The sequence below is a fragment of the Podarcis raffonei genome, chromosome 8 (genome assembly GCF_027172205.1).
Source record: "Podarcis raffonei isolate rPodRaf1 chromosome 8, rPodRaf1.pri, whole genome shotgun sequence".
Classification (NCBI taxonomy): Eukaryota; Metazoa; Chordata; class Lepidosauria; order Squamata; family Lacertidae; genus Podarcis; species Podarcis raffonei.
Genome location: NC_070609.1, coordinates 79,431,696 through 79,448,412, shown reverse-complemented (window position 1 = coordinate 79,448,412; position 16,717 = coordinate 79,431,696). Strand labels below are relative to the sequence as shown.

The following is a 16,717-nucleotide window of genomic DNA, read 5'->3' as shown; positions in this document are numbered from 1 at the left end:
TTGGGTCTCCAGCCGTTTTTGCACTACAATTCCCATCTTCTGGCGGTTCCCTCATTGCGAGGTTACAGGGAACCAGACAGAGGGCCTTCTCGGTAGTGGTGCCCGCCCTGTGGAACGCCCTCCCTTCAGATGTGAAGGAAATAAACAGCTATCTTATTTTTAAGAGACATCTGAAGGCAGCCCTGTTTAGGGAAGATTTTAACATTTAATGCTGTATTGTTTTTAACACTCGATTGGAAGCCGCCCAAAGTGGCTGGGGAAAATCAGCCAGATGTGCGGGGTATAAATAATAAATTATTATTATTATTATTATTATTATTATTATTATTATTATTATTATTTTATTTTGAGAACGTTAGGCACACTGAAAGCACAAGGAGCTTCCTGCATTGCAGTGGGTTGGGCCAGATGACCTTTGGGGATCCCTTCCAACTCTGTTTCGAGAGAATGGGGTGCAAGTTCTGCTAGGTACAAGGAGACCTCTGGGGAAAACACAACTTGGCTCACTCCAAAGGAATTGACACGCGCAGAAAATAGATCCAGGTGAAAGGCGACGTGCGGAGATCTTGGGTTGCAATGCACCCTAATTTTTATTATTGTGTAATTATAAGATTATGAGACGCTGGTGGTGCTGTGGGGTAAACAACAGAGCCTAGGACTTGCCGATCAGAAGGTCGGCAGGTTCAAATCCCCGCTACGGGGTGAGCGCCTGTTGCTCGGTCCCTGCTCCTGCCAACCTAGCAGTTCGAAAGCATGTCAAAGTGCAAGTAGATAAATAGGTACCCCTCCAGTGGGAAGGTAAACGGCGTTTCCATGCGTTGCTCTGGTTCACCAGAAGCGGCTTAGTCATGCTGGCCACGTGACCCGGAAGCTGTACGCCGGCTCCCTCGGCCAATAAAGCGAGATGAGCGCCACAACCCCAGAGTCTGTCACGACTGGACCTAATGGTCAGGGGTCCCCTTACCTTTAATTATAAGATTATCACATAATCTTAGAAGAGGGCCTGGCTTACCATAAAGGGACCCTGCACATCTCAATTGGCCAGGGTCAATTCAGGGACCTGGCGAAAGGTGTATGTAGGTTACAGATGCACTCCTGAAAGAGCCTCGTTTTGCTGCAGTCCTGGGCAGGTGGCAAACTCTGTCAAAGACGAAAGGCACTTGTTTGCATATAGAAAGTCCTGGGCTCAATCCCAGCATCATCTCCTGTTGGGCTAGGAATGCGGCATTGCTGCCAGTCAGTGCAGGCAGTATTGAGCTATCCAAACCCAAGAGTACGGTTCATTATAAGGCAGCTTCTGGTTCTGATATGCAACGAGAGGGAGTTGCAAAAGGCAGGGGCCACACCCTAAAGGCCTAGGTAAAGGTAAAGGGACTCCTGACCACTAGGTCCAGTCGTGACCAACTCTGGGGTTGCGGCGCTCATCTCGCTTTATTGGCCGAGGGAGCTGGCGTACAGCTTCTGGGTCATGTGGCCAGCATGACTAAGCCACTTCTGGCGAACCAGAGCAGCGCACGGAAACGGCGTTTACCTTCCCACCGGAGGGGTACCTATTTATCTACTTGCACTTTGATGTGCCTTCGAACTGCTAGGTTGGCAGGAGCAGGGACCGAGCAACGGGAGCTCACCCCGTCGCAGGGATTCGAACCACCGACCTTCCGATCGGCAAGTCGTAGGCTCTGTGGTTTAACCCACAATGCCACCCGCGTCCCTAAAGGCCTATACATCATAAAGAAAGCATCTGCAGGAGGCCCTGTCCTGCCCAGTGCACTTTATTGGCCAGGTACATAACAGACCAGACAACATTTTACACAAAGCTAGTGCCGTCCTCCTCGAAGCGCCGTGGCGTCAGGATTCCTGGGATCGCCTCCAAGCCTCCCACAGAGGCTCCTTCGTCACAACAGCATCCGTTACTAAAAGTCCGCCTGAGCCGTCTCTGCATCCTCGCACGCCATCCTGTTTTCTTCCTCCTTTTCCTTAAAAGTCGCTGTTCTCGGCTGCCATTGCCCACCCCCACACCTGACAGTTCTTCTATTTAACTTGGAAGACTATCTGCCAACTGCTAACACGAGCAGCGACCTCCTGTATTAATAGCTCGGTGGCAACGAGGAATCAAATGGTCACGATCGCTCGCCAACGTGTGTGTGTCCACCCCCACCCCCCGGTCTTCCTTGCCGCAGACGGTTATGCTGGGATGATTTGTACCAATTAATATAACGAGATGCATCCCCACCGAAAAGGGAGGGACCCTATCCCATATTTCCGGGTGCTGCGTTGAAATTGCTGCGTGGTAATACACAGCCCTCAACGCCCGCTCCTTGTCATTGCTTCTTCCTGCCGCCCCGGCTTCATCTCTCAGCCTCAAGGACATATCAGGATCAGGCCAATGTCCCCATTAGTCCATCCTGTTCTCACAGTGGCCGACTAGATGCCAATGGGGAAATCTGCAAGCAGCACTCGAGCAGTAGAGCTCTCTCTCCCCTCCTTGTAGCACATTCACTTTAGAACTCCCTGGAAGAGGAAACAAACTTGTTTTCTTCTGCTCTGGAGGGTAGGACCGGAATCAAGTCACAAGAAAGGAAATTCCGACTAAACATCAGGAAGAACTTTCTGACAGTAAGAGCTGTTTTGACAGTGGAACAGACTCCCACAAGAGGTTGTGGACTCTCCCCTTCCTTGGAGGGTTTTTAAGCAGAGGTTGGATGGCCATTTGTCTTGGTTGCTTTAGCTGAGATTTCTGCATTTGGGGGGGGGTTGGACTAGATGACCCTTGGTGGTCCCTCCCAACTCTACAATTCTATGATTCTGTGCCTCTTGGCACCAGGAAGGTGTCTTGACTGCACTCTTTTCAGCACCTGCTAAGGACATTCTCTCAGGACTCGGTGATGGCCACCAAGATAGATAGCTTTAGAAAAGGATTGGGCGAATTAATGGAAGAGAGGGATATCAATGGCAAATAGCCATGCTGACTCTGCTCTGCCTTTGTAATAATAATAATAATAATAATAATAATAATAATAATAATAATAATTTATTATTTGTACCCCGCCCATCTGGCTGGGTTTCCCGAGTCACTCTGGGCGGCTTCCAACAAAGACCAAAAATACACTAAAATGTCACGCATTAAGAACTTCCCTGAACAGGGCTGCCTTCAGGTGTCTTCTGAATCTCAGGTATTTGTTTATCTCTTTGACATCTGATGGGAGGGCGTTCCACAGGGCAGGCACCACCACCGAGAAGGCCCTCTGCCCGGTTCCCTGTAGCTTTGCTTCTCACAATGAGGGAACCGCCAGAAGGCCTTCAGCATTGCTTCCAAATGCCACAGGAGGAGAGAGGGCTCTTGTGCTCGGATCCTGTTGCGGGTTTCCCTTTGGGGCACCTGGTCGGCTGTTGCAAGAACAGGACGGGTGATAAGTGTGACCCAGCAGGCTTTCCTTATGTTTTTAAGTTCTTAAAAAGCCTTGGGTGCAGACAGGCTAGACCCAAACCACCAGGAGCTTTAATAAGGACAAAGAGCAATTGGATTCAGCCCAACAGCAAACCCAAGAACCAGTGCATTTGCCAAGGCACCACTGTGACGAGTTCCCTGGTTGTGAGCTAGCTGTGATTTTCCCAAGCCGTCTCCAAAGGCAGTCCCACAAGCACTGTGCCACAGTAGTCTAGCCCAGTGGCACGTCCGTGCACAACCCTTTCACCCTTCTGCTCTTTTCAACCATGCAGGCTTAAGACTGGGTGGCTGTGCAGGGGCCGAAAGATGAGATGGGGAGGAGGGAGGAGGAGGAGGTTGCCAGGCAACTTGGCGACTGTTGATTTCCTGTTGCTCCTTCAGCATCCAGTGTGCTAGGCAGTGGCTGTGTGTTGTGGGTGAGGTTCCATGCAGAATGCACCCCATTCAGCCTGGAGCTTTCCTCCCCCCAGCCCCAACCCCACTACCACCCACTGTCCAGTCTTAAACGGGCTGGTTTTAAGGTCAGAAGCCCCAAGCTGCAAATAGCGATGATCACATTACCTGAATGTGATGCTCACTCAGAATCCGTCGTCCCCTCATCTGAACTTCTTCTGCAAAAGAACCCTGCTGCTGTTCAAATTAAGATGAGTCAAATCAGGCTTATGAATTCCTTTTGGGCAGCAGAAATTGCTTCCCCCACCGCCAACTCCTTTTTTCTCTGGCATACACTTAGAAGAAGTCTCATAATCTCCCCAAATTGGATCATTCAGAATGACAAATTGGAAGTGTCTTATCTTTTTTGTTTCCTCTTTACTCTCCCCCTCCCCTTCCGCCCTCCCACAAAAAAAAGACCCTTCTAGGAAAAAATCCAAGAATCAGAACACAGATTGTAAATTGAGTTGCTCCTGAGAGCAGCCTGCAGCCGCTTTGATATTTATTTGCAATCATTTTATTTTATTTTTTAAATTGTCTTCCCCGTTGCTTGAGTACTGGTTGTACTCTGGGTGTTGGGAAAAAAATAAGTAAATCTCAAAGGTTCTAAGTCCTACTGGGAGTAAGCACATTGAAGGAAATGGACCTAACTTTGTCATTTCCATTGGTTTTGATGGGTCTCCTCTGAGTAGGACAAGCATTGGGTACAAGCATGTATTATAGAATTGGAAGGGGCCTCCAACAGTCATCTAGTCCAACCTCCTGCTACGCATGGAGGGGCGGACAATTAAAGTTGCTTAGCCCATTGAATTCAGTGGCACCTGCTCCCGAGGAGACATTCAGGCGCTCGCACTTGGGAATGGAAGAAGCTGCCTTATCCTGAATTGTACCACTATTTATTGCAATGCCCGCTATATATAGAACCAAGAGACCGATTTATAAAACCCCTGCTCACGAATGGAACACACTTGAACATGGTGGAAATAGCTGCTGAGTGATACTGATGACTTCGTAACTTATAAAGTAGCACTATATGTGTTGGTGGGATGCGGGTGGCACTGTGGGTTAAACCACAGAGCCTAGGGCTTGCCGATCAGAAGGTTGGCGGTTTGAATCCCCGCAACGGGGTGAGCTCCCGTTCCTCGGTCCCTGCTCCTGCCCACCTAGCAGTTTGAAAGCACGTCAAAGTGCAAGTAGATAAATAGGTACCGCTCCGGCAGGAAGGTAAACGGTGTTTCCACGTACTGCTCTGGTTTCGCCAGAAGCGGCTTAGTCATGCTGGTCACATGACCTGGAAAAACTGTCTGTGGACAAATGTCAGCTCCCTTGGCCAGTAAAGCAAGATGAGCACCGCAACCCCAGAGTCGGCCACAACTAGACCTAATGGTCAGGGGTCCCCTTTACCTTTACCTTTATATGCGTTGGCAGCTAAGATCAGGAGAAAAGAATTAGATAAAATAGCGGTCAATTGCAAAGATGATTCGGACATTTAAGCTGGCACTTTCTACCTGAGAACCCCTTGCTATTATATTGTATGCAACAAATAATTTTTAGGAGATGTGATCGTGGTTTATTCTATCTGCACTGCCTGATGTTTTTATGGTTATTGTAGCTTTTCTTTTTGTTCCCATTGTGAATGATGCCATGGCCTTTGGCTAGTGCAATAAAATTTATGATGATGATGATGATGAATCAGGCCTTTGGCCTATCTAGCTCAGTATTGTCTGCACTGACTGGCAGCGGCTCTCCCTCGTTTCAGGCAGGGGATCTTTCCCAGCCCTACCTGGAGATGCCAGGGATTTGAACCTGGAGCCTCTTGCATGCAACGCAGGTGCTCTGCCCACTGAGCTGCGGTCCTTCTTCAAAAGAAAGGAAAAGAATCTAGTCCTCATGGTTCTGAATGAAGGCCAAACCTCAAATAGAAGCATAGGAAACTGCCTTATATTAAGCCAGGCTGTGGGTCCATCCAGCTCAGTATTGTCAACACGGGTTGGCAGCATCAGCTCCCTGGGGTTTCAGGTAGGGGACGTTCCCAGCCTGGAACTGTAATTTGTTGAGAATTGTTAGGGCACCGCTATTCCCCTCCCAGGGACGCGGGTGGCTTTGTGGGTTAAACCACAGAGCCTAGGATTTGCCAATCAGAAGGTCGGTGGTTCAAATCCCCACGACGGGGTGAGCTCCCGTTGCTCGGTCCCTGCTCCTGCCAACCTAGCAGTTCGAAAGCATGTCAAAGTGCAAGTAGATAAATAGGTACCGCTCCGGCGGGAAGGTAAACGGCGTTTCCGTGCGCTGCTCTGGTTCACCAGAAGCGGCTTAGTCATGCTGGCCACATGACCCAGAAGCTGTAAGCAGACTCCCTCGGCCAATAAAGCGAGATGAGCGCCGCAACCCCAGAGTCAGCCATGACTGGACCTAATGGTCAGGGGTCCCTTTACCTTTATTCCCCTCCCAGAGCTACAATTCCCAGAGTGGCTAACTATCCATCCCTCTTCCCAGGGAACATTGGGAACTGTAGCTCTGGGATGGGAATGTAAAGGGAGGCGGTCTCCTACCACCTCTCAGCGCCCATAACCAGCTACAGCTCCCAGGATTCTTTGGGAGAAGCCATGGTTGTTGAAAGCAGCACAATAGAGCTTGAAATATAAGGTGTAAATGTGCCCTTCATTGGAGACAACCTTCAGTGTCCATCTTGCTTGTGCGTTTCTTGCATTTATATCCCACCCTCTTCCTCCAAGGAGCTCCAATTGGTCTCATGGTTCTCCCCCTCCTCATTTGATCCCCACAATGACCCTGTGAGGTAGGTTAGGATGGGAAGCAGTGACTGGCCTAGCAACCAAAATGGTCAAAGGTCTGGAAACGATGCCTTATGAGGAACGGCTAAGGGAGCTGGGCATGTTTAGCCTGGAGAAGAGGAGGTTAAGGGGTGATATGATAGCCATGTTCAAATACCGTATTTTTCGCTCTATAAGACGCACCAGACCACAAGACGCACCTAGTTTTTGGAGGAGGAAAACAAGAAAAAAATATTCTGAATCTCAGAAGCCAGAACTGCAAAAGGGATCGTTGCGCCGCGAAAGCAGCGATCCCTCTTGCTGTTCTGGCTTCTGGGATAGCTGCACAGCCTGCATTCGCTCCATAAGACACACACACATTTCCCCTTACTTTTTAGGAGGGAAAAAGTGAGTCTTATAGAGCAAAAAATACGGTATATAAAAGGATGTCACATAGAGGAGGGAGAAAGGTTGTTTTCTGCTGCTCCAGAGAAGCGGACACGGAGCAATGGATCCAAACTGCAGGAAAGAAGATTCCACCTAAACATTAGGAAGAACTTCCTGACAGTAAGAGCTGTTCGACAGTGGAATTTGCTGCCAAGGAGTGTGGTGGAGTCTCCTCCTTTGGAGGTCTTTAAGCAGAGGCTTGACAACCATATGTCAGGAGTGCTCTGATGGTGTTTCCTGCTTGGCAGGGGGTTGGACTCGATGGCCCTTGTGGTCTCTTCCAACTCTATGATTCTATGATTCTATCACCCAGTGAGAGCTTCACAGCCTAGTGGGCGTTCGAACCCTGGTTTCTCCCAGGTCCTAGTCCGACACACTAACCAACAGGCCGCACTGGCTTTTGCTAGAATCTGGATAAGACTAGGCATGCATTGAATCTGGATCCCTCTACGAGACTGCATCCGTATGCATGCTTACGTGGCAGTGAGCCCATGGGCACCGGCCCATAGGACGCACCTCGGGTTTTTTTTGGGGGGGGGGGGAATGAATAAAAATAATTTATTTTCCCCCTACCCCAGCCCCCAGAGCAGGCTGCTATCCACAAGCCTTGCTCCCGCCGGGCTTGCAAGGCTTGCAGATAGCTTCCTGACTCCCGCCGGGCTTGCAAGGCTTGTGGATAGCTTCCTGACTCCCGCCGGGCTTGCAAGGCTTGTGGATAGCTTCCTGACTCCCGCCGGGCTTGCAAGGCTTGCAGATAGCTTCCTGACTCCCGCCGGGCTTGCAAGGCTTGTGGATAGCTTCCTGACTCCCGCCGGGCTTGCAAGGCTTGCAGATAGCTTCCTGACTCCCGCCGGGCTTGCAAGGCTTGCGGATAGCTTCCTGAAGCCTGGAGAGCGAGAGGGGTCTGTGCGCACCAACCCCCCTCGCTCTCCAGGCTTCAGCGAAAGCCTGCATTCGCCCCATAGGACGCACACACATTTCCCCTTCATTTTTGGAGGGGGAAAAGTGTTTCCTATAGGGCGAAAAATACGGTAAGTGCATCTTTCTTCTGAGTAAACACACACACTGTTGTGTTTCGTGGCGCCAGATTCCCCAAGCTGCATTTCGAAAGCGGCAACTAGCCATTCCCAAGCCACCACCACGGCTCTAGAGCATCATCCTCCAAGGCCGTCTCACTGATCCTTGATCCTTTGCGGGGTGGGTGGGCTCCCTCTCTTCTCAGACTGCAGAGGCATCGTCGAAGACGTGGTCCTTCTAGGGGCACCAGTGGAAGGGGAAGCCAAATACTGGAAGCAAATTGCCAAGGTCGTTTCAGGAAGGATCATCAACGGCTACTGCAGGTCTGTAGGCCCTAAAATGGGCCGGGCTGGTTTTCTGTAAGCATTTGGAAAATTTAGCATGTGGTTTGGATGGTCTCTTGAAAAAGATTGCTGGGTTTGATGTCTTTGCCTTGATATTCTTCCTGGAAGGTGAGGTTTGTTTGTGTGTGTGAAGGAAGGAAGGAAGGAGAGTTAGGCACTGAAGAGGGGCCAGTCCTGCATTAAATGAAGCCAGAATTGTCATGGTGGGAGTTTGGGGCAGTAAAGGCAAGTGATGGTCTAGTTCAGGGGTGTGATACCTGGCATCCTCTAGCTGTTGCTGGACCCAAGCTTCTATCAGCTATTCAGATGGCATGGCTAATGGCCAAGGAGAGATGGATGTTGTTAATCAGCAACATCGGCAGCTCCCCAGGTTTCCCATCCCTGAATTAGATCATCACTTGCCTTCACTTGCCATCACTTGCAGAGCTGGCCCGCAAGGCTTTTCTCAGCTGTCCAGCCAGCCAAGGAGGGATGGGAGCTGTGGTCCAGCATCATTCAAAGAAGGTAGAGTTGTGATGGCGGGAGCTAGGGGCCCTCACTGGAAGGACAGATCCTGAAGCTGAGGCTCCAATACTTTGGCCACCTCATGAGAAGAGAAGACTCCCTGGAAAAGACCCTGATGTTGGGAAAGATGGAGGGCACAAGGAGAAGGGGATGACAGAGGACAAGATGGTTGGACAGTGTTCTCGAAGCTACCAGCATGAGTTTGACCAAACTGCGGGAGGCAGTGGAAGACAGGAGTGCCTGGCGTGCTCTGGTCCAGGGGGTCACGAAGAGTCAGACACGACTAAATGACTAAACAAGGTGCAGTGAACGCAAGTGATGGTCTAGTTCAGGGATGGGGAACCTGTGGCGCTCCAGGTGCAGCTGGACTTCCATCAGCCCCAGCCAGCATGGGCAGTGCTCCAGGATGATGGGGCTGCAGCACCTGGAGAGTCATGGGAACCCGATCCCTGGGTTTGGTGGCCCATCTGGTTATATGCTTCAGTCGGTTGAATGATATGGCTGTTCAGTAGTATTGGTTCCTTTTTCTCCTCCCAGGGGAGACTGGCTGCTGAGATATGTCTATCGGACATCCTCTGTTCAACTCAACGTCGCTGGACTTCAGCCGGTTAACCTGGACGACAGGAGAATGGTGAACGTGGATCTCTCATCGATCGTAAGTAACGCTTTCCAGACCTGCAGGCAGTAAACGTTAGTGACGGCTGCTGAATTCTCCCAAGCCAGAGGGCTGTGTTTTGAGACCTTTCTGGTTCCTGGACCCAGCTAGTGTTAAAATATAAGCAAGGATTCAGTTCCTGGACTAGCCAGTAAAGTAACAAAGGAAGTGGCTCTGTGCCAGATGCCAAATGGGAGCCCTGTGCTCCCTCAGCTCATCGTTAGATAGAAAGACAAAGGCCAGAAGTTGAGAGTTGAGTTGAGTTGCGTGAGCTTGAAGCTGGAAGTTGGCAGGCTGCAGGCTGGGCAGCTCAGAGTCATGCCTGATTTCTGTTGGAATCTGAGGCTGTGACTATGGGGGAAGCAAGGCCCGCTTGGGGTGTTAATGCTGCGAACCCCTCCATTGTGGGCTCAGGTTCTGTATATGTGTAAATAAAGCATGTATCCTAAACAGTCTCTGCTGTGCCTCATTCCAAAGGAAACCGAACCCTGAGTAAGTGGTCGGAACCGCTGGAATCTCACACCTCTCAGAGATTGGGGTGGCATGCAACAATATTTTGATTGATCACTTGCTCTGCACCCTAAGGCCCCAGGGAGAGTCCCAGCAATTTGAAATGCAGCTTTTAAAAACAGATCAAAACAAACAATTGCAGGAATAGGATGGGTTCTGAAAACATACTGTACCTCTGTGTCAGAGGCCAGGATAAAGAGGTGCAACTTGAGCATATGACAAAAACTGCATAGCGAAGCTGCCAGAGGCATCTCTGCAGGCTCAGGGGTTCAGCCCTCCTCTCCCTCAGCTGTCACTGGGGAGCAGCCATTCCATCCCACTGGTTCGGTGGGAAAGACAGAAAGCAGAAGGCTCTCTGCATCAGCTCTGCTGTGACAGACTGGCTCCCCCAGTAGGCATCACCTCCCACTGAACTGTGCCAGCTGCTCATTAGAAGAACAACCAAATAAGAGTTGGTGGCCTGTTTGATTTCTCCTCCCTGTCCCATTTTTCTTTTGTGTCGTGTCCTATAGTTTGTAAGCCTACTGGCTTGCACTTTCTGATTGTACATGAGCCACACTGGGAGCCAACTCAGCCAAAGAGCTGGGCGCAAATGCTCCAAATAAAATAAAATAAGCTCAGGGGTTGCCACAGAAAATGCTCTCTCCCGGGCCGTCACAGCTACCAGGTTCTGAGGAACTGCCGGGGGGGGGGGCTCTCTGCTAATCTCAGTGTTTGAGAGGGTTGGGACTCTTACTAGCTGGGTATGAGCAAGGGAGAAAATTGATTTGGCAAACCTGCATCATCCACGCCTCCCAAAACGATCTGCAGATAGAAACGTAGCGATGCTTTATTCCCCTCCATACATTTCGAGCACATTTAAATCACATGGCTTCCCTCCCCCATCCCCAAGAATCCTAGGATCCGTACTCTGTTCAAGGTGCTGGGAGGATGGATGGCAGCTAACAGATTGAGGTTGAATCCTGACAAGACAGAAGTACTGTTTTTGGGGGACAGGAGGCGGGCAGGTGTGGAAGACTCCCTGGTCCTGAATGGGGAAACTGTGCCCCTGAAGGACCAGGTGCGCAGCCTGGGAGTCATTCTGGACTCACAGCTGTCCATGGAGGCACAGGTCAATTCTGTGTCCAGGGCAGCTGTTTATCAGCGCCATCTGGTACGCAGGCTGAGACCCTACCTGCCCACGGACTGTCTTGCCAGAGTGGTGCATGCTCTGGTTATCTCTCGCTTGGACTACTGCAATGCGCTCTATGTGGGGCTACCTTTGAAGGTGACCCAGAAACTGCAATTAATCCAGAATGCGGCAGCTAGACTGGTGACTGGGAGCAGCAGCCAAGACTGCATAACACCAGTCTTGAAAGACCTACATTGGCTCCCAGTATGTTTCCAAGCAGAATTCAAAGTGTTGGTGCTGACCTTGAAAGCCCTAAATGGCCTCGGTCCAGTATACCTGAAGGAGCGTCTCCACCTCCATCGTTCTCCCCATATACTGAGGTCCAGCACTGAGGGCCTTCTGGCGGTTCCCTCGGTGCGAGAAGCCAAGTTACAGGGAACCAGGCAGAGGGCCTTCTCGGTAGTGGCGCCTTCCTTGTGGAACACCCTCCCACCAGATGTCAAAGAGAAAAATAACTACCAAACTTTTAGAAGACATCTGAAGGCAGCCCTGTTTAGGGAAGCTTTTAATCTTTAATAGGTTATTGTATTTTAGTGTTCTGTTGGAAGCAGCCCAGAGTGGCTGGGGGACCCAGCCATATGGGCGCGGTATAAATAATAAATTATTATTATTATTATTATTATTATTATTATTATTATTATTATTATTATTATTATTATTATAGCACCATGAAGGGTGGACTGTGGTCCCCAGGATTCTTTTGGGGAAAATGATGTGCTTTCAGTGGATGTGTGGATGTGACCCACGACTGAATATTTTGGACCGTTTACCCGTGCAGAGATGCGGCCGTGACTCTGCATGATTAGCTGTTCTGGGCCTGCCTCCTTCCAGGCCTACATATTGCAGAAAGATAGAGAGGTCTTACAGCTGCCGCCGCCACCCCAGTACCACAAGAGTAATGCTGCCCTCCTCTCACCCTTAGATCCTTCTCCTCTTTTATCCCTCTGCCAGATTTTTAATTTCTGTCTCCTTAGCAACCAAACGGGGTTAAAGAGGAGAACAGGGCCGCCCTTCCTACCTTCCGCTTCTCAAAATCCCCACCAACATCTGGAGTCTCCATCCATTAAGCCCTCAACAGCCCCTTTTAATTAAAAGTTCTAACCTCTCCCAAACCGGGAAGAGAAAAAGACCGGTTGAGCCATATGGCTGCAGATTGCCTCGTAAAAAAATGTGGATTAAAAATACGACAGCGGGCTGTTCGTGCCAAGTTCTAAGTGGCTTCAAATGTCAAAGTGTTCCTGACAAAACCTCAGCGGCGTAGGCAGATAGGTCCGTTGTCAGAGGCTATTAGACATCGTAGCTATATAGAGCCTCCATTTCCATGAGCAGTAGACCTTCAAATAGTAGGCAGGGCTAACAATGGGAATCTCCTCCATCCTTTCTCCTCCTGTGCACCTGACCCTCTGCACTAAAGCTTTGTTCCTAACTGGTGGCGTTGTTTGGGGAAGGGGTGTGGCTCAGTGACAGAGCAGCTACTTCACCTACTGCAGAAGGTCCCGGGTTCAAAATCTCCGCCGGCAGCATCTCCAGGTAGGGCTGGGCAAAGACTCCCTTCCTGAAACCCCCGAGAGCTGCTGCCAGTTAGTGCCAGCAGTACTGAGCTAGATGACGAACAGGTCTGACTCAGGATAAAGCGGTTCCATGTGTTTAAGCCAACCTCATGGGGACTAGAGACCTTGCTTCATTTTTAAGTAAAGGGCTGTAGTTCAGTGACGCAGCACTTGCTTGGTACGCGGAAGGTACCTTACCTCTCTCGCCCTGACCTAGCCACTGTGATCCACGCGACGGTCACCTCCAGACTGGATTATTGTAACTCGCTCTACGTGGGGCTGCCCTTGAGACTGACCCAGAAACTCCAGCGGGTGCAGAATGCTGCGGCGAGACTCCTTACGGGGTCCTCGCTGCGAGATCACATTCACCCAGTGCTATACCAGCTGCACTGGCTCCCGGTGGAGTACAGGATCAGGTTTAAGGTGCTGGTTTTAACCTTCAAAGCCCTATACGGCCTAGGACCCTCGTACCTACGGGACTGTCTCTCCTGCTATGTCCCACAGAGAAACTTACGGTCTTCAAACAAAAACATCTTGAAGGTCGCAGGCCACAGAGAGGTTAGGCTGGCCTCAACCAGAGCCAGGGCTTTTTCGACTGTGGCTCCGATCTGGTGGAACGCTCTGTCACAAGAAACTAGGGCCCTGCGGGACTTGACATCTTTCCGCAGGGCCTGCAGGACAGAGCTGTTCCACCAGGCCTTTGGCCAAGGCACAGTCTGACCCTCTTCTTCTGTAATAGAACTCTAGCCGAATAGTTGCCATTAATTTGATTTGTATTAATTTTATAATGAAATGATTTTAGAATGTTTTATCATTTTACTGTTGTTAGTCGCTCTGAGCCCGGCTTCGGCTGGGGAGGGCGGGATATAAATTAAATGTATTATTATTATTGTTATTGTTATTATTGTTGTTGTTGTTATTATTATTATTGCAGGGGTTGGGCTAGATGACCCTTGAGGGACCCTTCCAGCTCTAGGATTCTCTGAATCCCCCTGGCATGTCTAGGTAGGGCTGGAAGAATTATCTGCCTGAAACCCCATAGAGCCCTTTCTGCTGGTCATTGTGGACTACACTCAGCTAGAGGAACCAATAGGTCAGACTCAGTCCTGGGTGTCTTCCCGTATCCCTAAACTCTGCGTTTCTTTCCAGGTGAGCGGCCATCTGGACTACATGAAGCAGATGGACACGATCCTGAAAGCCGTGGGTGTCAAAACGAAGCAGTGCCGCCTGGAAGAGGAGGGTAGCCTCGCCACTCTCTCCACTGAGCTTGAGGAGGACCGGGAGCCGGTACCATGCGACGCTCAGGAAGAGCAATGCATCGTGGGAGAGGAAGGGCCCAGCGGTACCAATGAAGGCGACGTCAACGGTGATGACCACTGGGTGTGGGAGCCGGTTTCCAGCCACAGTTCGGGCCCAAATGACCTCCCGCCACCAGCAGAGGCGGTTTCTGGACAGGGTGAAATCTCTAGTGCCGCAAGGGACCAGGACGCAGCCGGGCTAGAAGAGCCTTTTCCCACCAGCTCCTCACATTCCCAAGAACTTTCCAGCTCCGCAAGCGCCCCTCTGACTCTCAGATAACATAATGAGGCGCCGCAGCGTGATGGTTGGTTTGCACTGAGTCTTCCCATTAGCCCTTTGCTGAAGTTTCCAAAGAACACCAAAGACTTGCCTTTGCAGGAGCAAGCCAAAGATCGATCTGCTAGGATTCTCTGTTCCGCAGCAGTCGTCTGGCCCTGAGAACACCAGCCGCAGAGAGTGATGGAAGTAATCCATCCACGGTTGTTGTTTTCCATAGTGTTTGGTAACTGGGACGGGTGGGTGAGTAGCTGTCCTGCCCCCGAGGATGGAAGCTTTCCACCTTTACTTGACAATGGCAAACAGTTCTCAATTTCTGCTCATCCTTCCAGTGCCCATCGCCGTGCCTTGCAGTAACTCACATTCCATAACCGCATTTGTATGAGGAAGCTTGTCCCTTTTGCCAATCCAGAACTCTCCTGAGGGCCGTTGCACAGTGACTGAGGAGCCTGACATTAAGAGCTGCTTGACAGTGGAACGGACTCCCTTCGGAGGGTGTGGACTCTCCTTCATTGGAGATTTTAAAGCAGAGTTTGGATGGCCATATCTCATGGATGCTTCAGTTGAGATTCCTGCATTGCAGGATGTTAGGGTCCCTTCCAACTCTATTCCATGACATCTCCAGGTTAGTGGTGGGATGTCCCCTGCCTAAAACCCTGGAGAGCCACTGCTGGTCAGTGTTGATAATACTGAACTAGATGGACGCAGTGATATAAGGCAGCTCCCTAGGTTCATAGACCATCCCCTTTATTCACAATGTTGAGGACTAGAACCTTGCACTGTTTTTAGAGGAAGAGCCGTAGCTCAGTGGCAAAGCGCCTGCAGAAAGTCCCAGATTCAGTCTAGGACACTGGAGACGTAACAAGGCTCATAGGAAAGAAGAAAATAAATATACCTCTTTTATTTATAACTGCAGAGGTTGAAAGGACAGGGGGTTGGCTGGGGAGAGGGACAAAAGTTGTGATTTCTTCACCCCAACCCAACCCCGGACATTCGCTCGCACAAACCACATCCATTTGTTTTTCCGTAAGTACCGTATTTTTTGCTCTATAAGACTCACTTTTTCCCTCCTAAAAAGTAAGGGGAAATGTGTGTGCATCTTATGGAGCGAATGCAGGCTGCGCAGCTATCCCAGAAGCCAGAACAGCAAGAGGCATTGCTGCTTTCACTGCACAGCAATCCCTCTTGCTGTTCTGGCTTCTGAGATTTAGAATTTTTTTTTTCTTGTTTTCCTCCTCCAAAAACTAGGTGCCTCTTATGGTCTGGTGCGTCTTATAGAGCGAAAAATACGGTAAGTTCTGTGCAAGTCCTCTAAGGAAACTCCTGATGTGATGTGCCCCGTTTCCCTGCTTGAGGCGAAATGGAAAGTCGCCCTGCCACCTCCATCAAAACATCCCTTACCTAGGTTGCGTGGCGGCGGCACGAAGCAGCAGAGGCGGCGATGGCGGGTTCCATTGAGATCATGCCATCTTGCTGGAAATTGGCACCATATCTCTGCCATTTCAAGGTGCTGCCTTGGGGCTTCCACTGCCCAGGGCAGCTGCTTCACCCCGCCTTTTGCAGGGGCTGGCCCTGCCTATCCCGTCAGGCTTCACACGACCCTTCAAGCTGTGGGTATCCTTGCTCAGGAAGAATGAGCAACACCCCCCCCCCCGAGGGGCACGGTTTGAAGGCACAGAATTTAGCCAGCTTGCAGAGGAAGCTAAGCAGGTCTCGGTCAGGTTGGGGGTCTGAGAGATACAGTGGGTGGCATTATGTTACTGGGAAATGCTCCCCCGCATGTAAGAAAGGTGAAGGTGTCAGCATAATAAATAACAATAAACGGCTTTGAATAAGACGAATTAACGTCTTGAATCATTTTACACTCTTGGAAGAAAAGGCTGCAATGGAATGAACCTGAGATTATATCCCCATGCGTCACAGGGTCTCGCACCCTAGCTAGAGTGTCAATCAAAGGCAGTTCTCCCCGGACCCGTACACGAAAGATCCAGCCTGGCCATTAGGCCTTGTTTCATTTCACGAGAAAGCTGTCATCCAAACAGGCCTCTCGCTGTTTTTAAATCCTCTTTACTGGGCGTTGTTGAAAGGGATTCTGGTTCCCATCGGCCCAGGATAGAAGGAGGGTTGGTCCCGGTTCTGCTTTGTGAATCACGAGAAACAGGTGGCCTACCGGGCAACGGAAAATGAGTGCATCTGCTTCCTGCATTCTTAAGTGGACCGGACCCCCAGGTTATATGGCCAGTTTCACCTGTGCAGAAGGCGAGAATTTGTACACAGGTGCAATCTAGATCGG

At 50.3% G+C, this 16,717-nt stretch overlaps 1 protein-coding gene across 2 annotated transcripts in view; it reads left to right on the top strand.

The window, feature by feature from the left end:
- The window catches only part of TMCO4 (transmembrane and coiled-coil domains 4), a 44,147-nt gene extending 29,698 nt beyond the window's left edge, over nucleotides 1-14,449 (top strand). For both annotated transcript variants that reach the window (XM_053401020.1, XM_053401019.1), the window contains exons 12-14: nucleotides 8,321-8,438; nucleotides 9,501-9,618; nucleotides 13,999-14,449. In XM_053401020.1, coding sequence (XP_053256995.1) covers nucleotides 8,321-8,438; nucleotides 9,501-9,618; nucleotides 13,999-14,427 — 665 coding nt within the window. In that variant the 3' untranslated portion in view covers nucleotides 14,428-14,449. The remainder of the gene's footprint in view (nucleotides 1-8,320; nucleotides 8,439-9,500; nucleotides 9,619-13,998) is intronic.
- The last annotated feature ends 2,268 nt before the right edge of the window (nucleotides 14,450-16,717 follow it).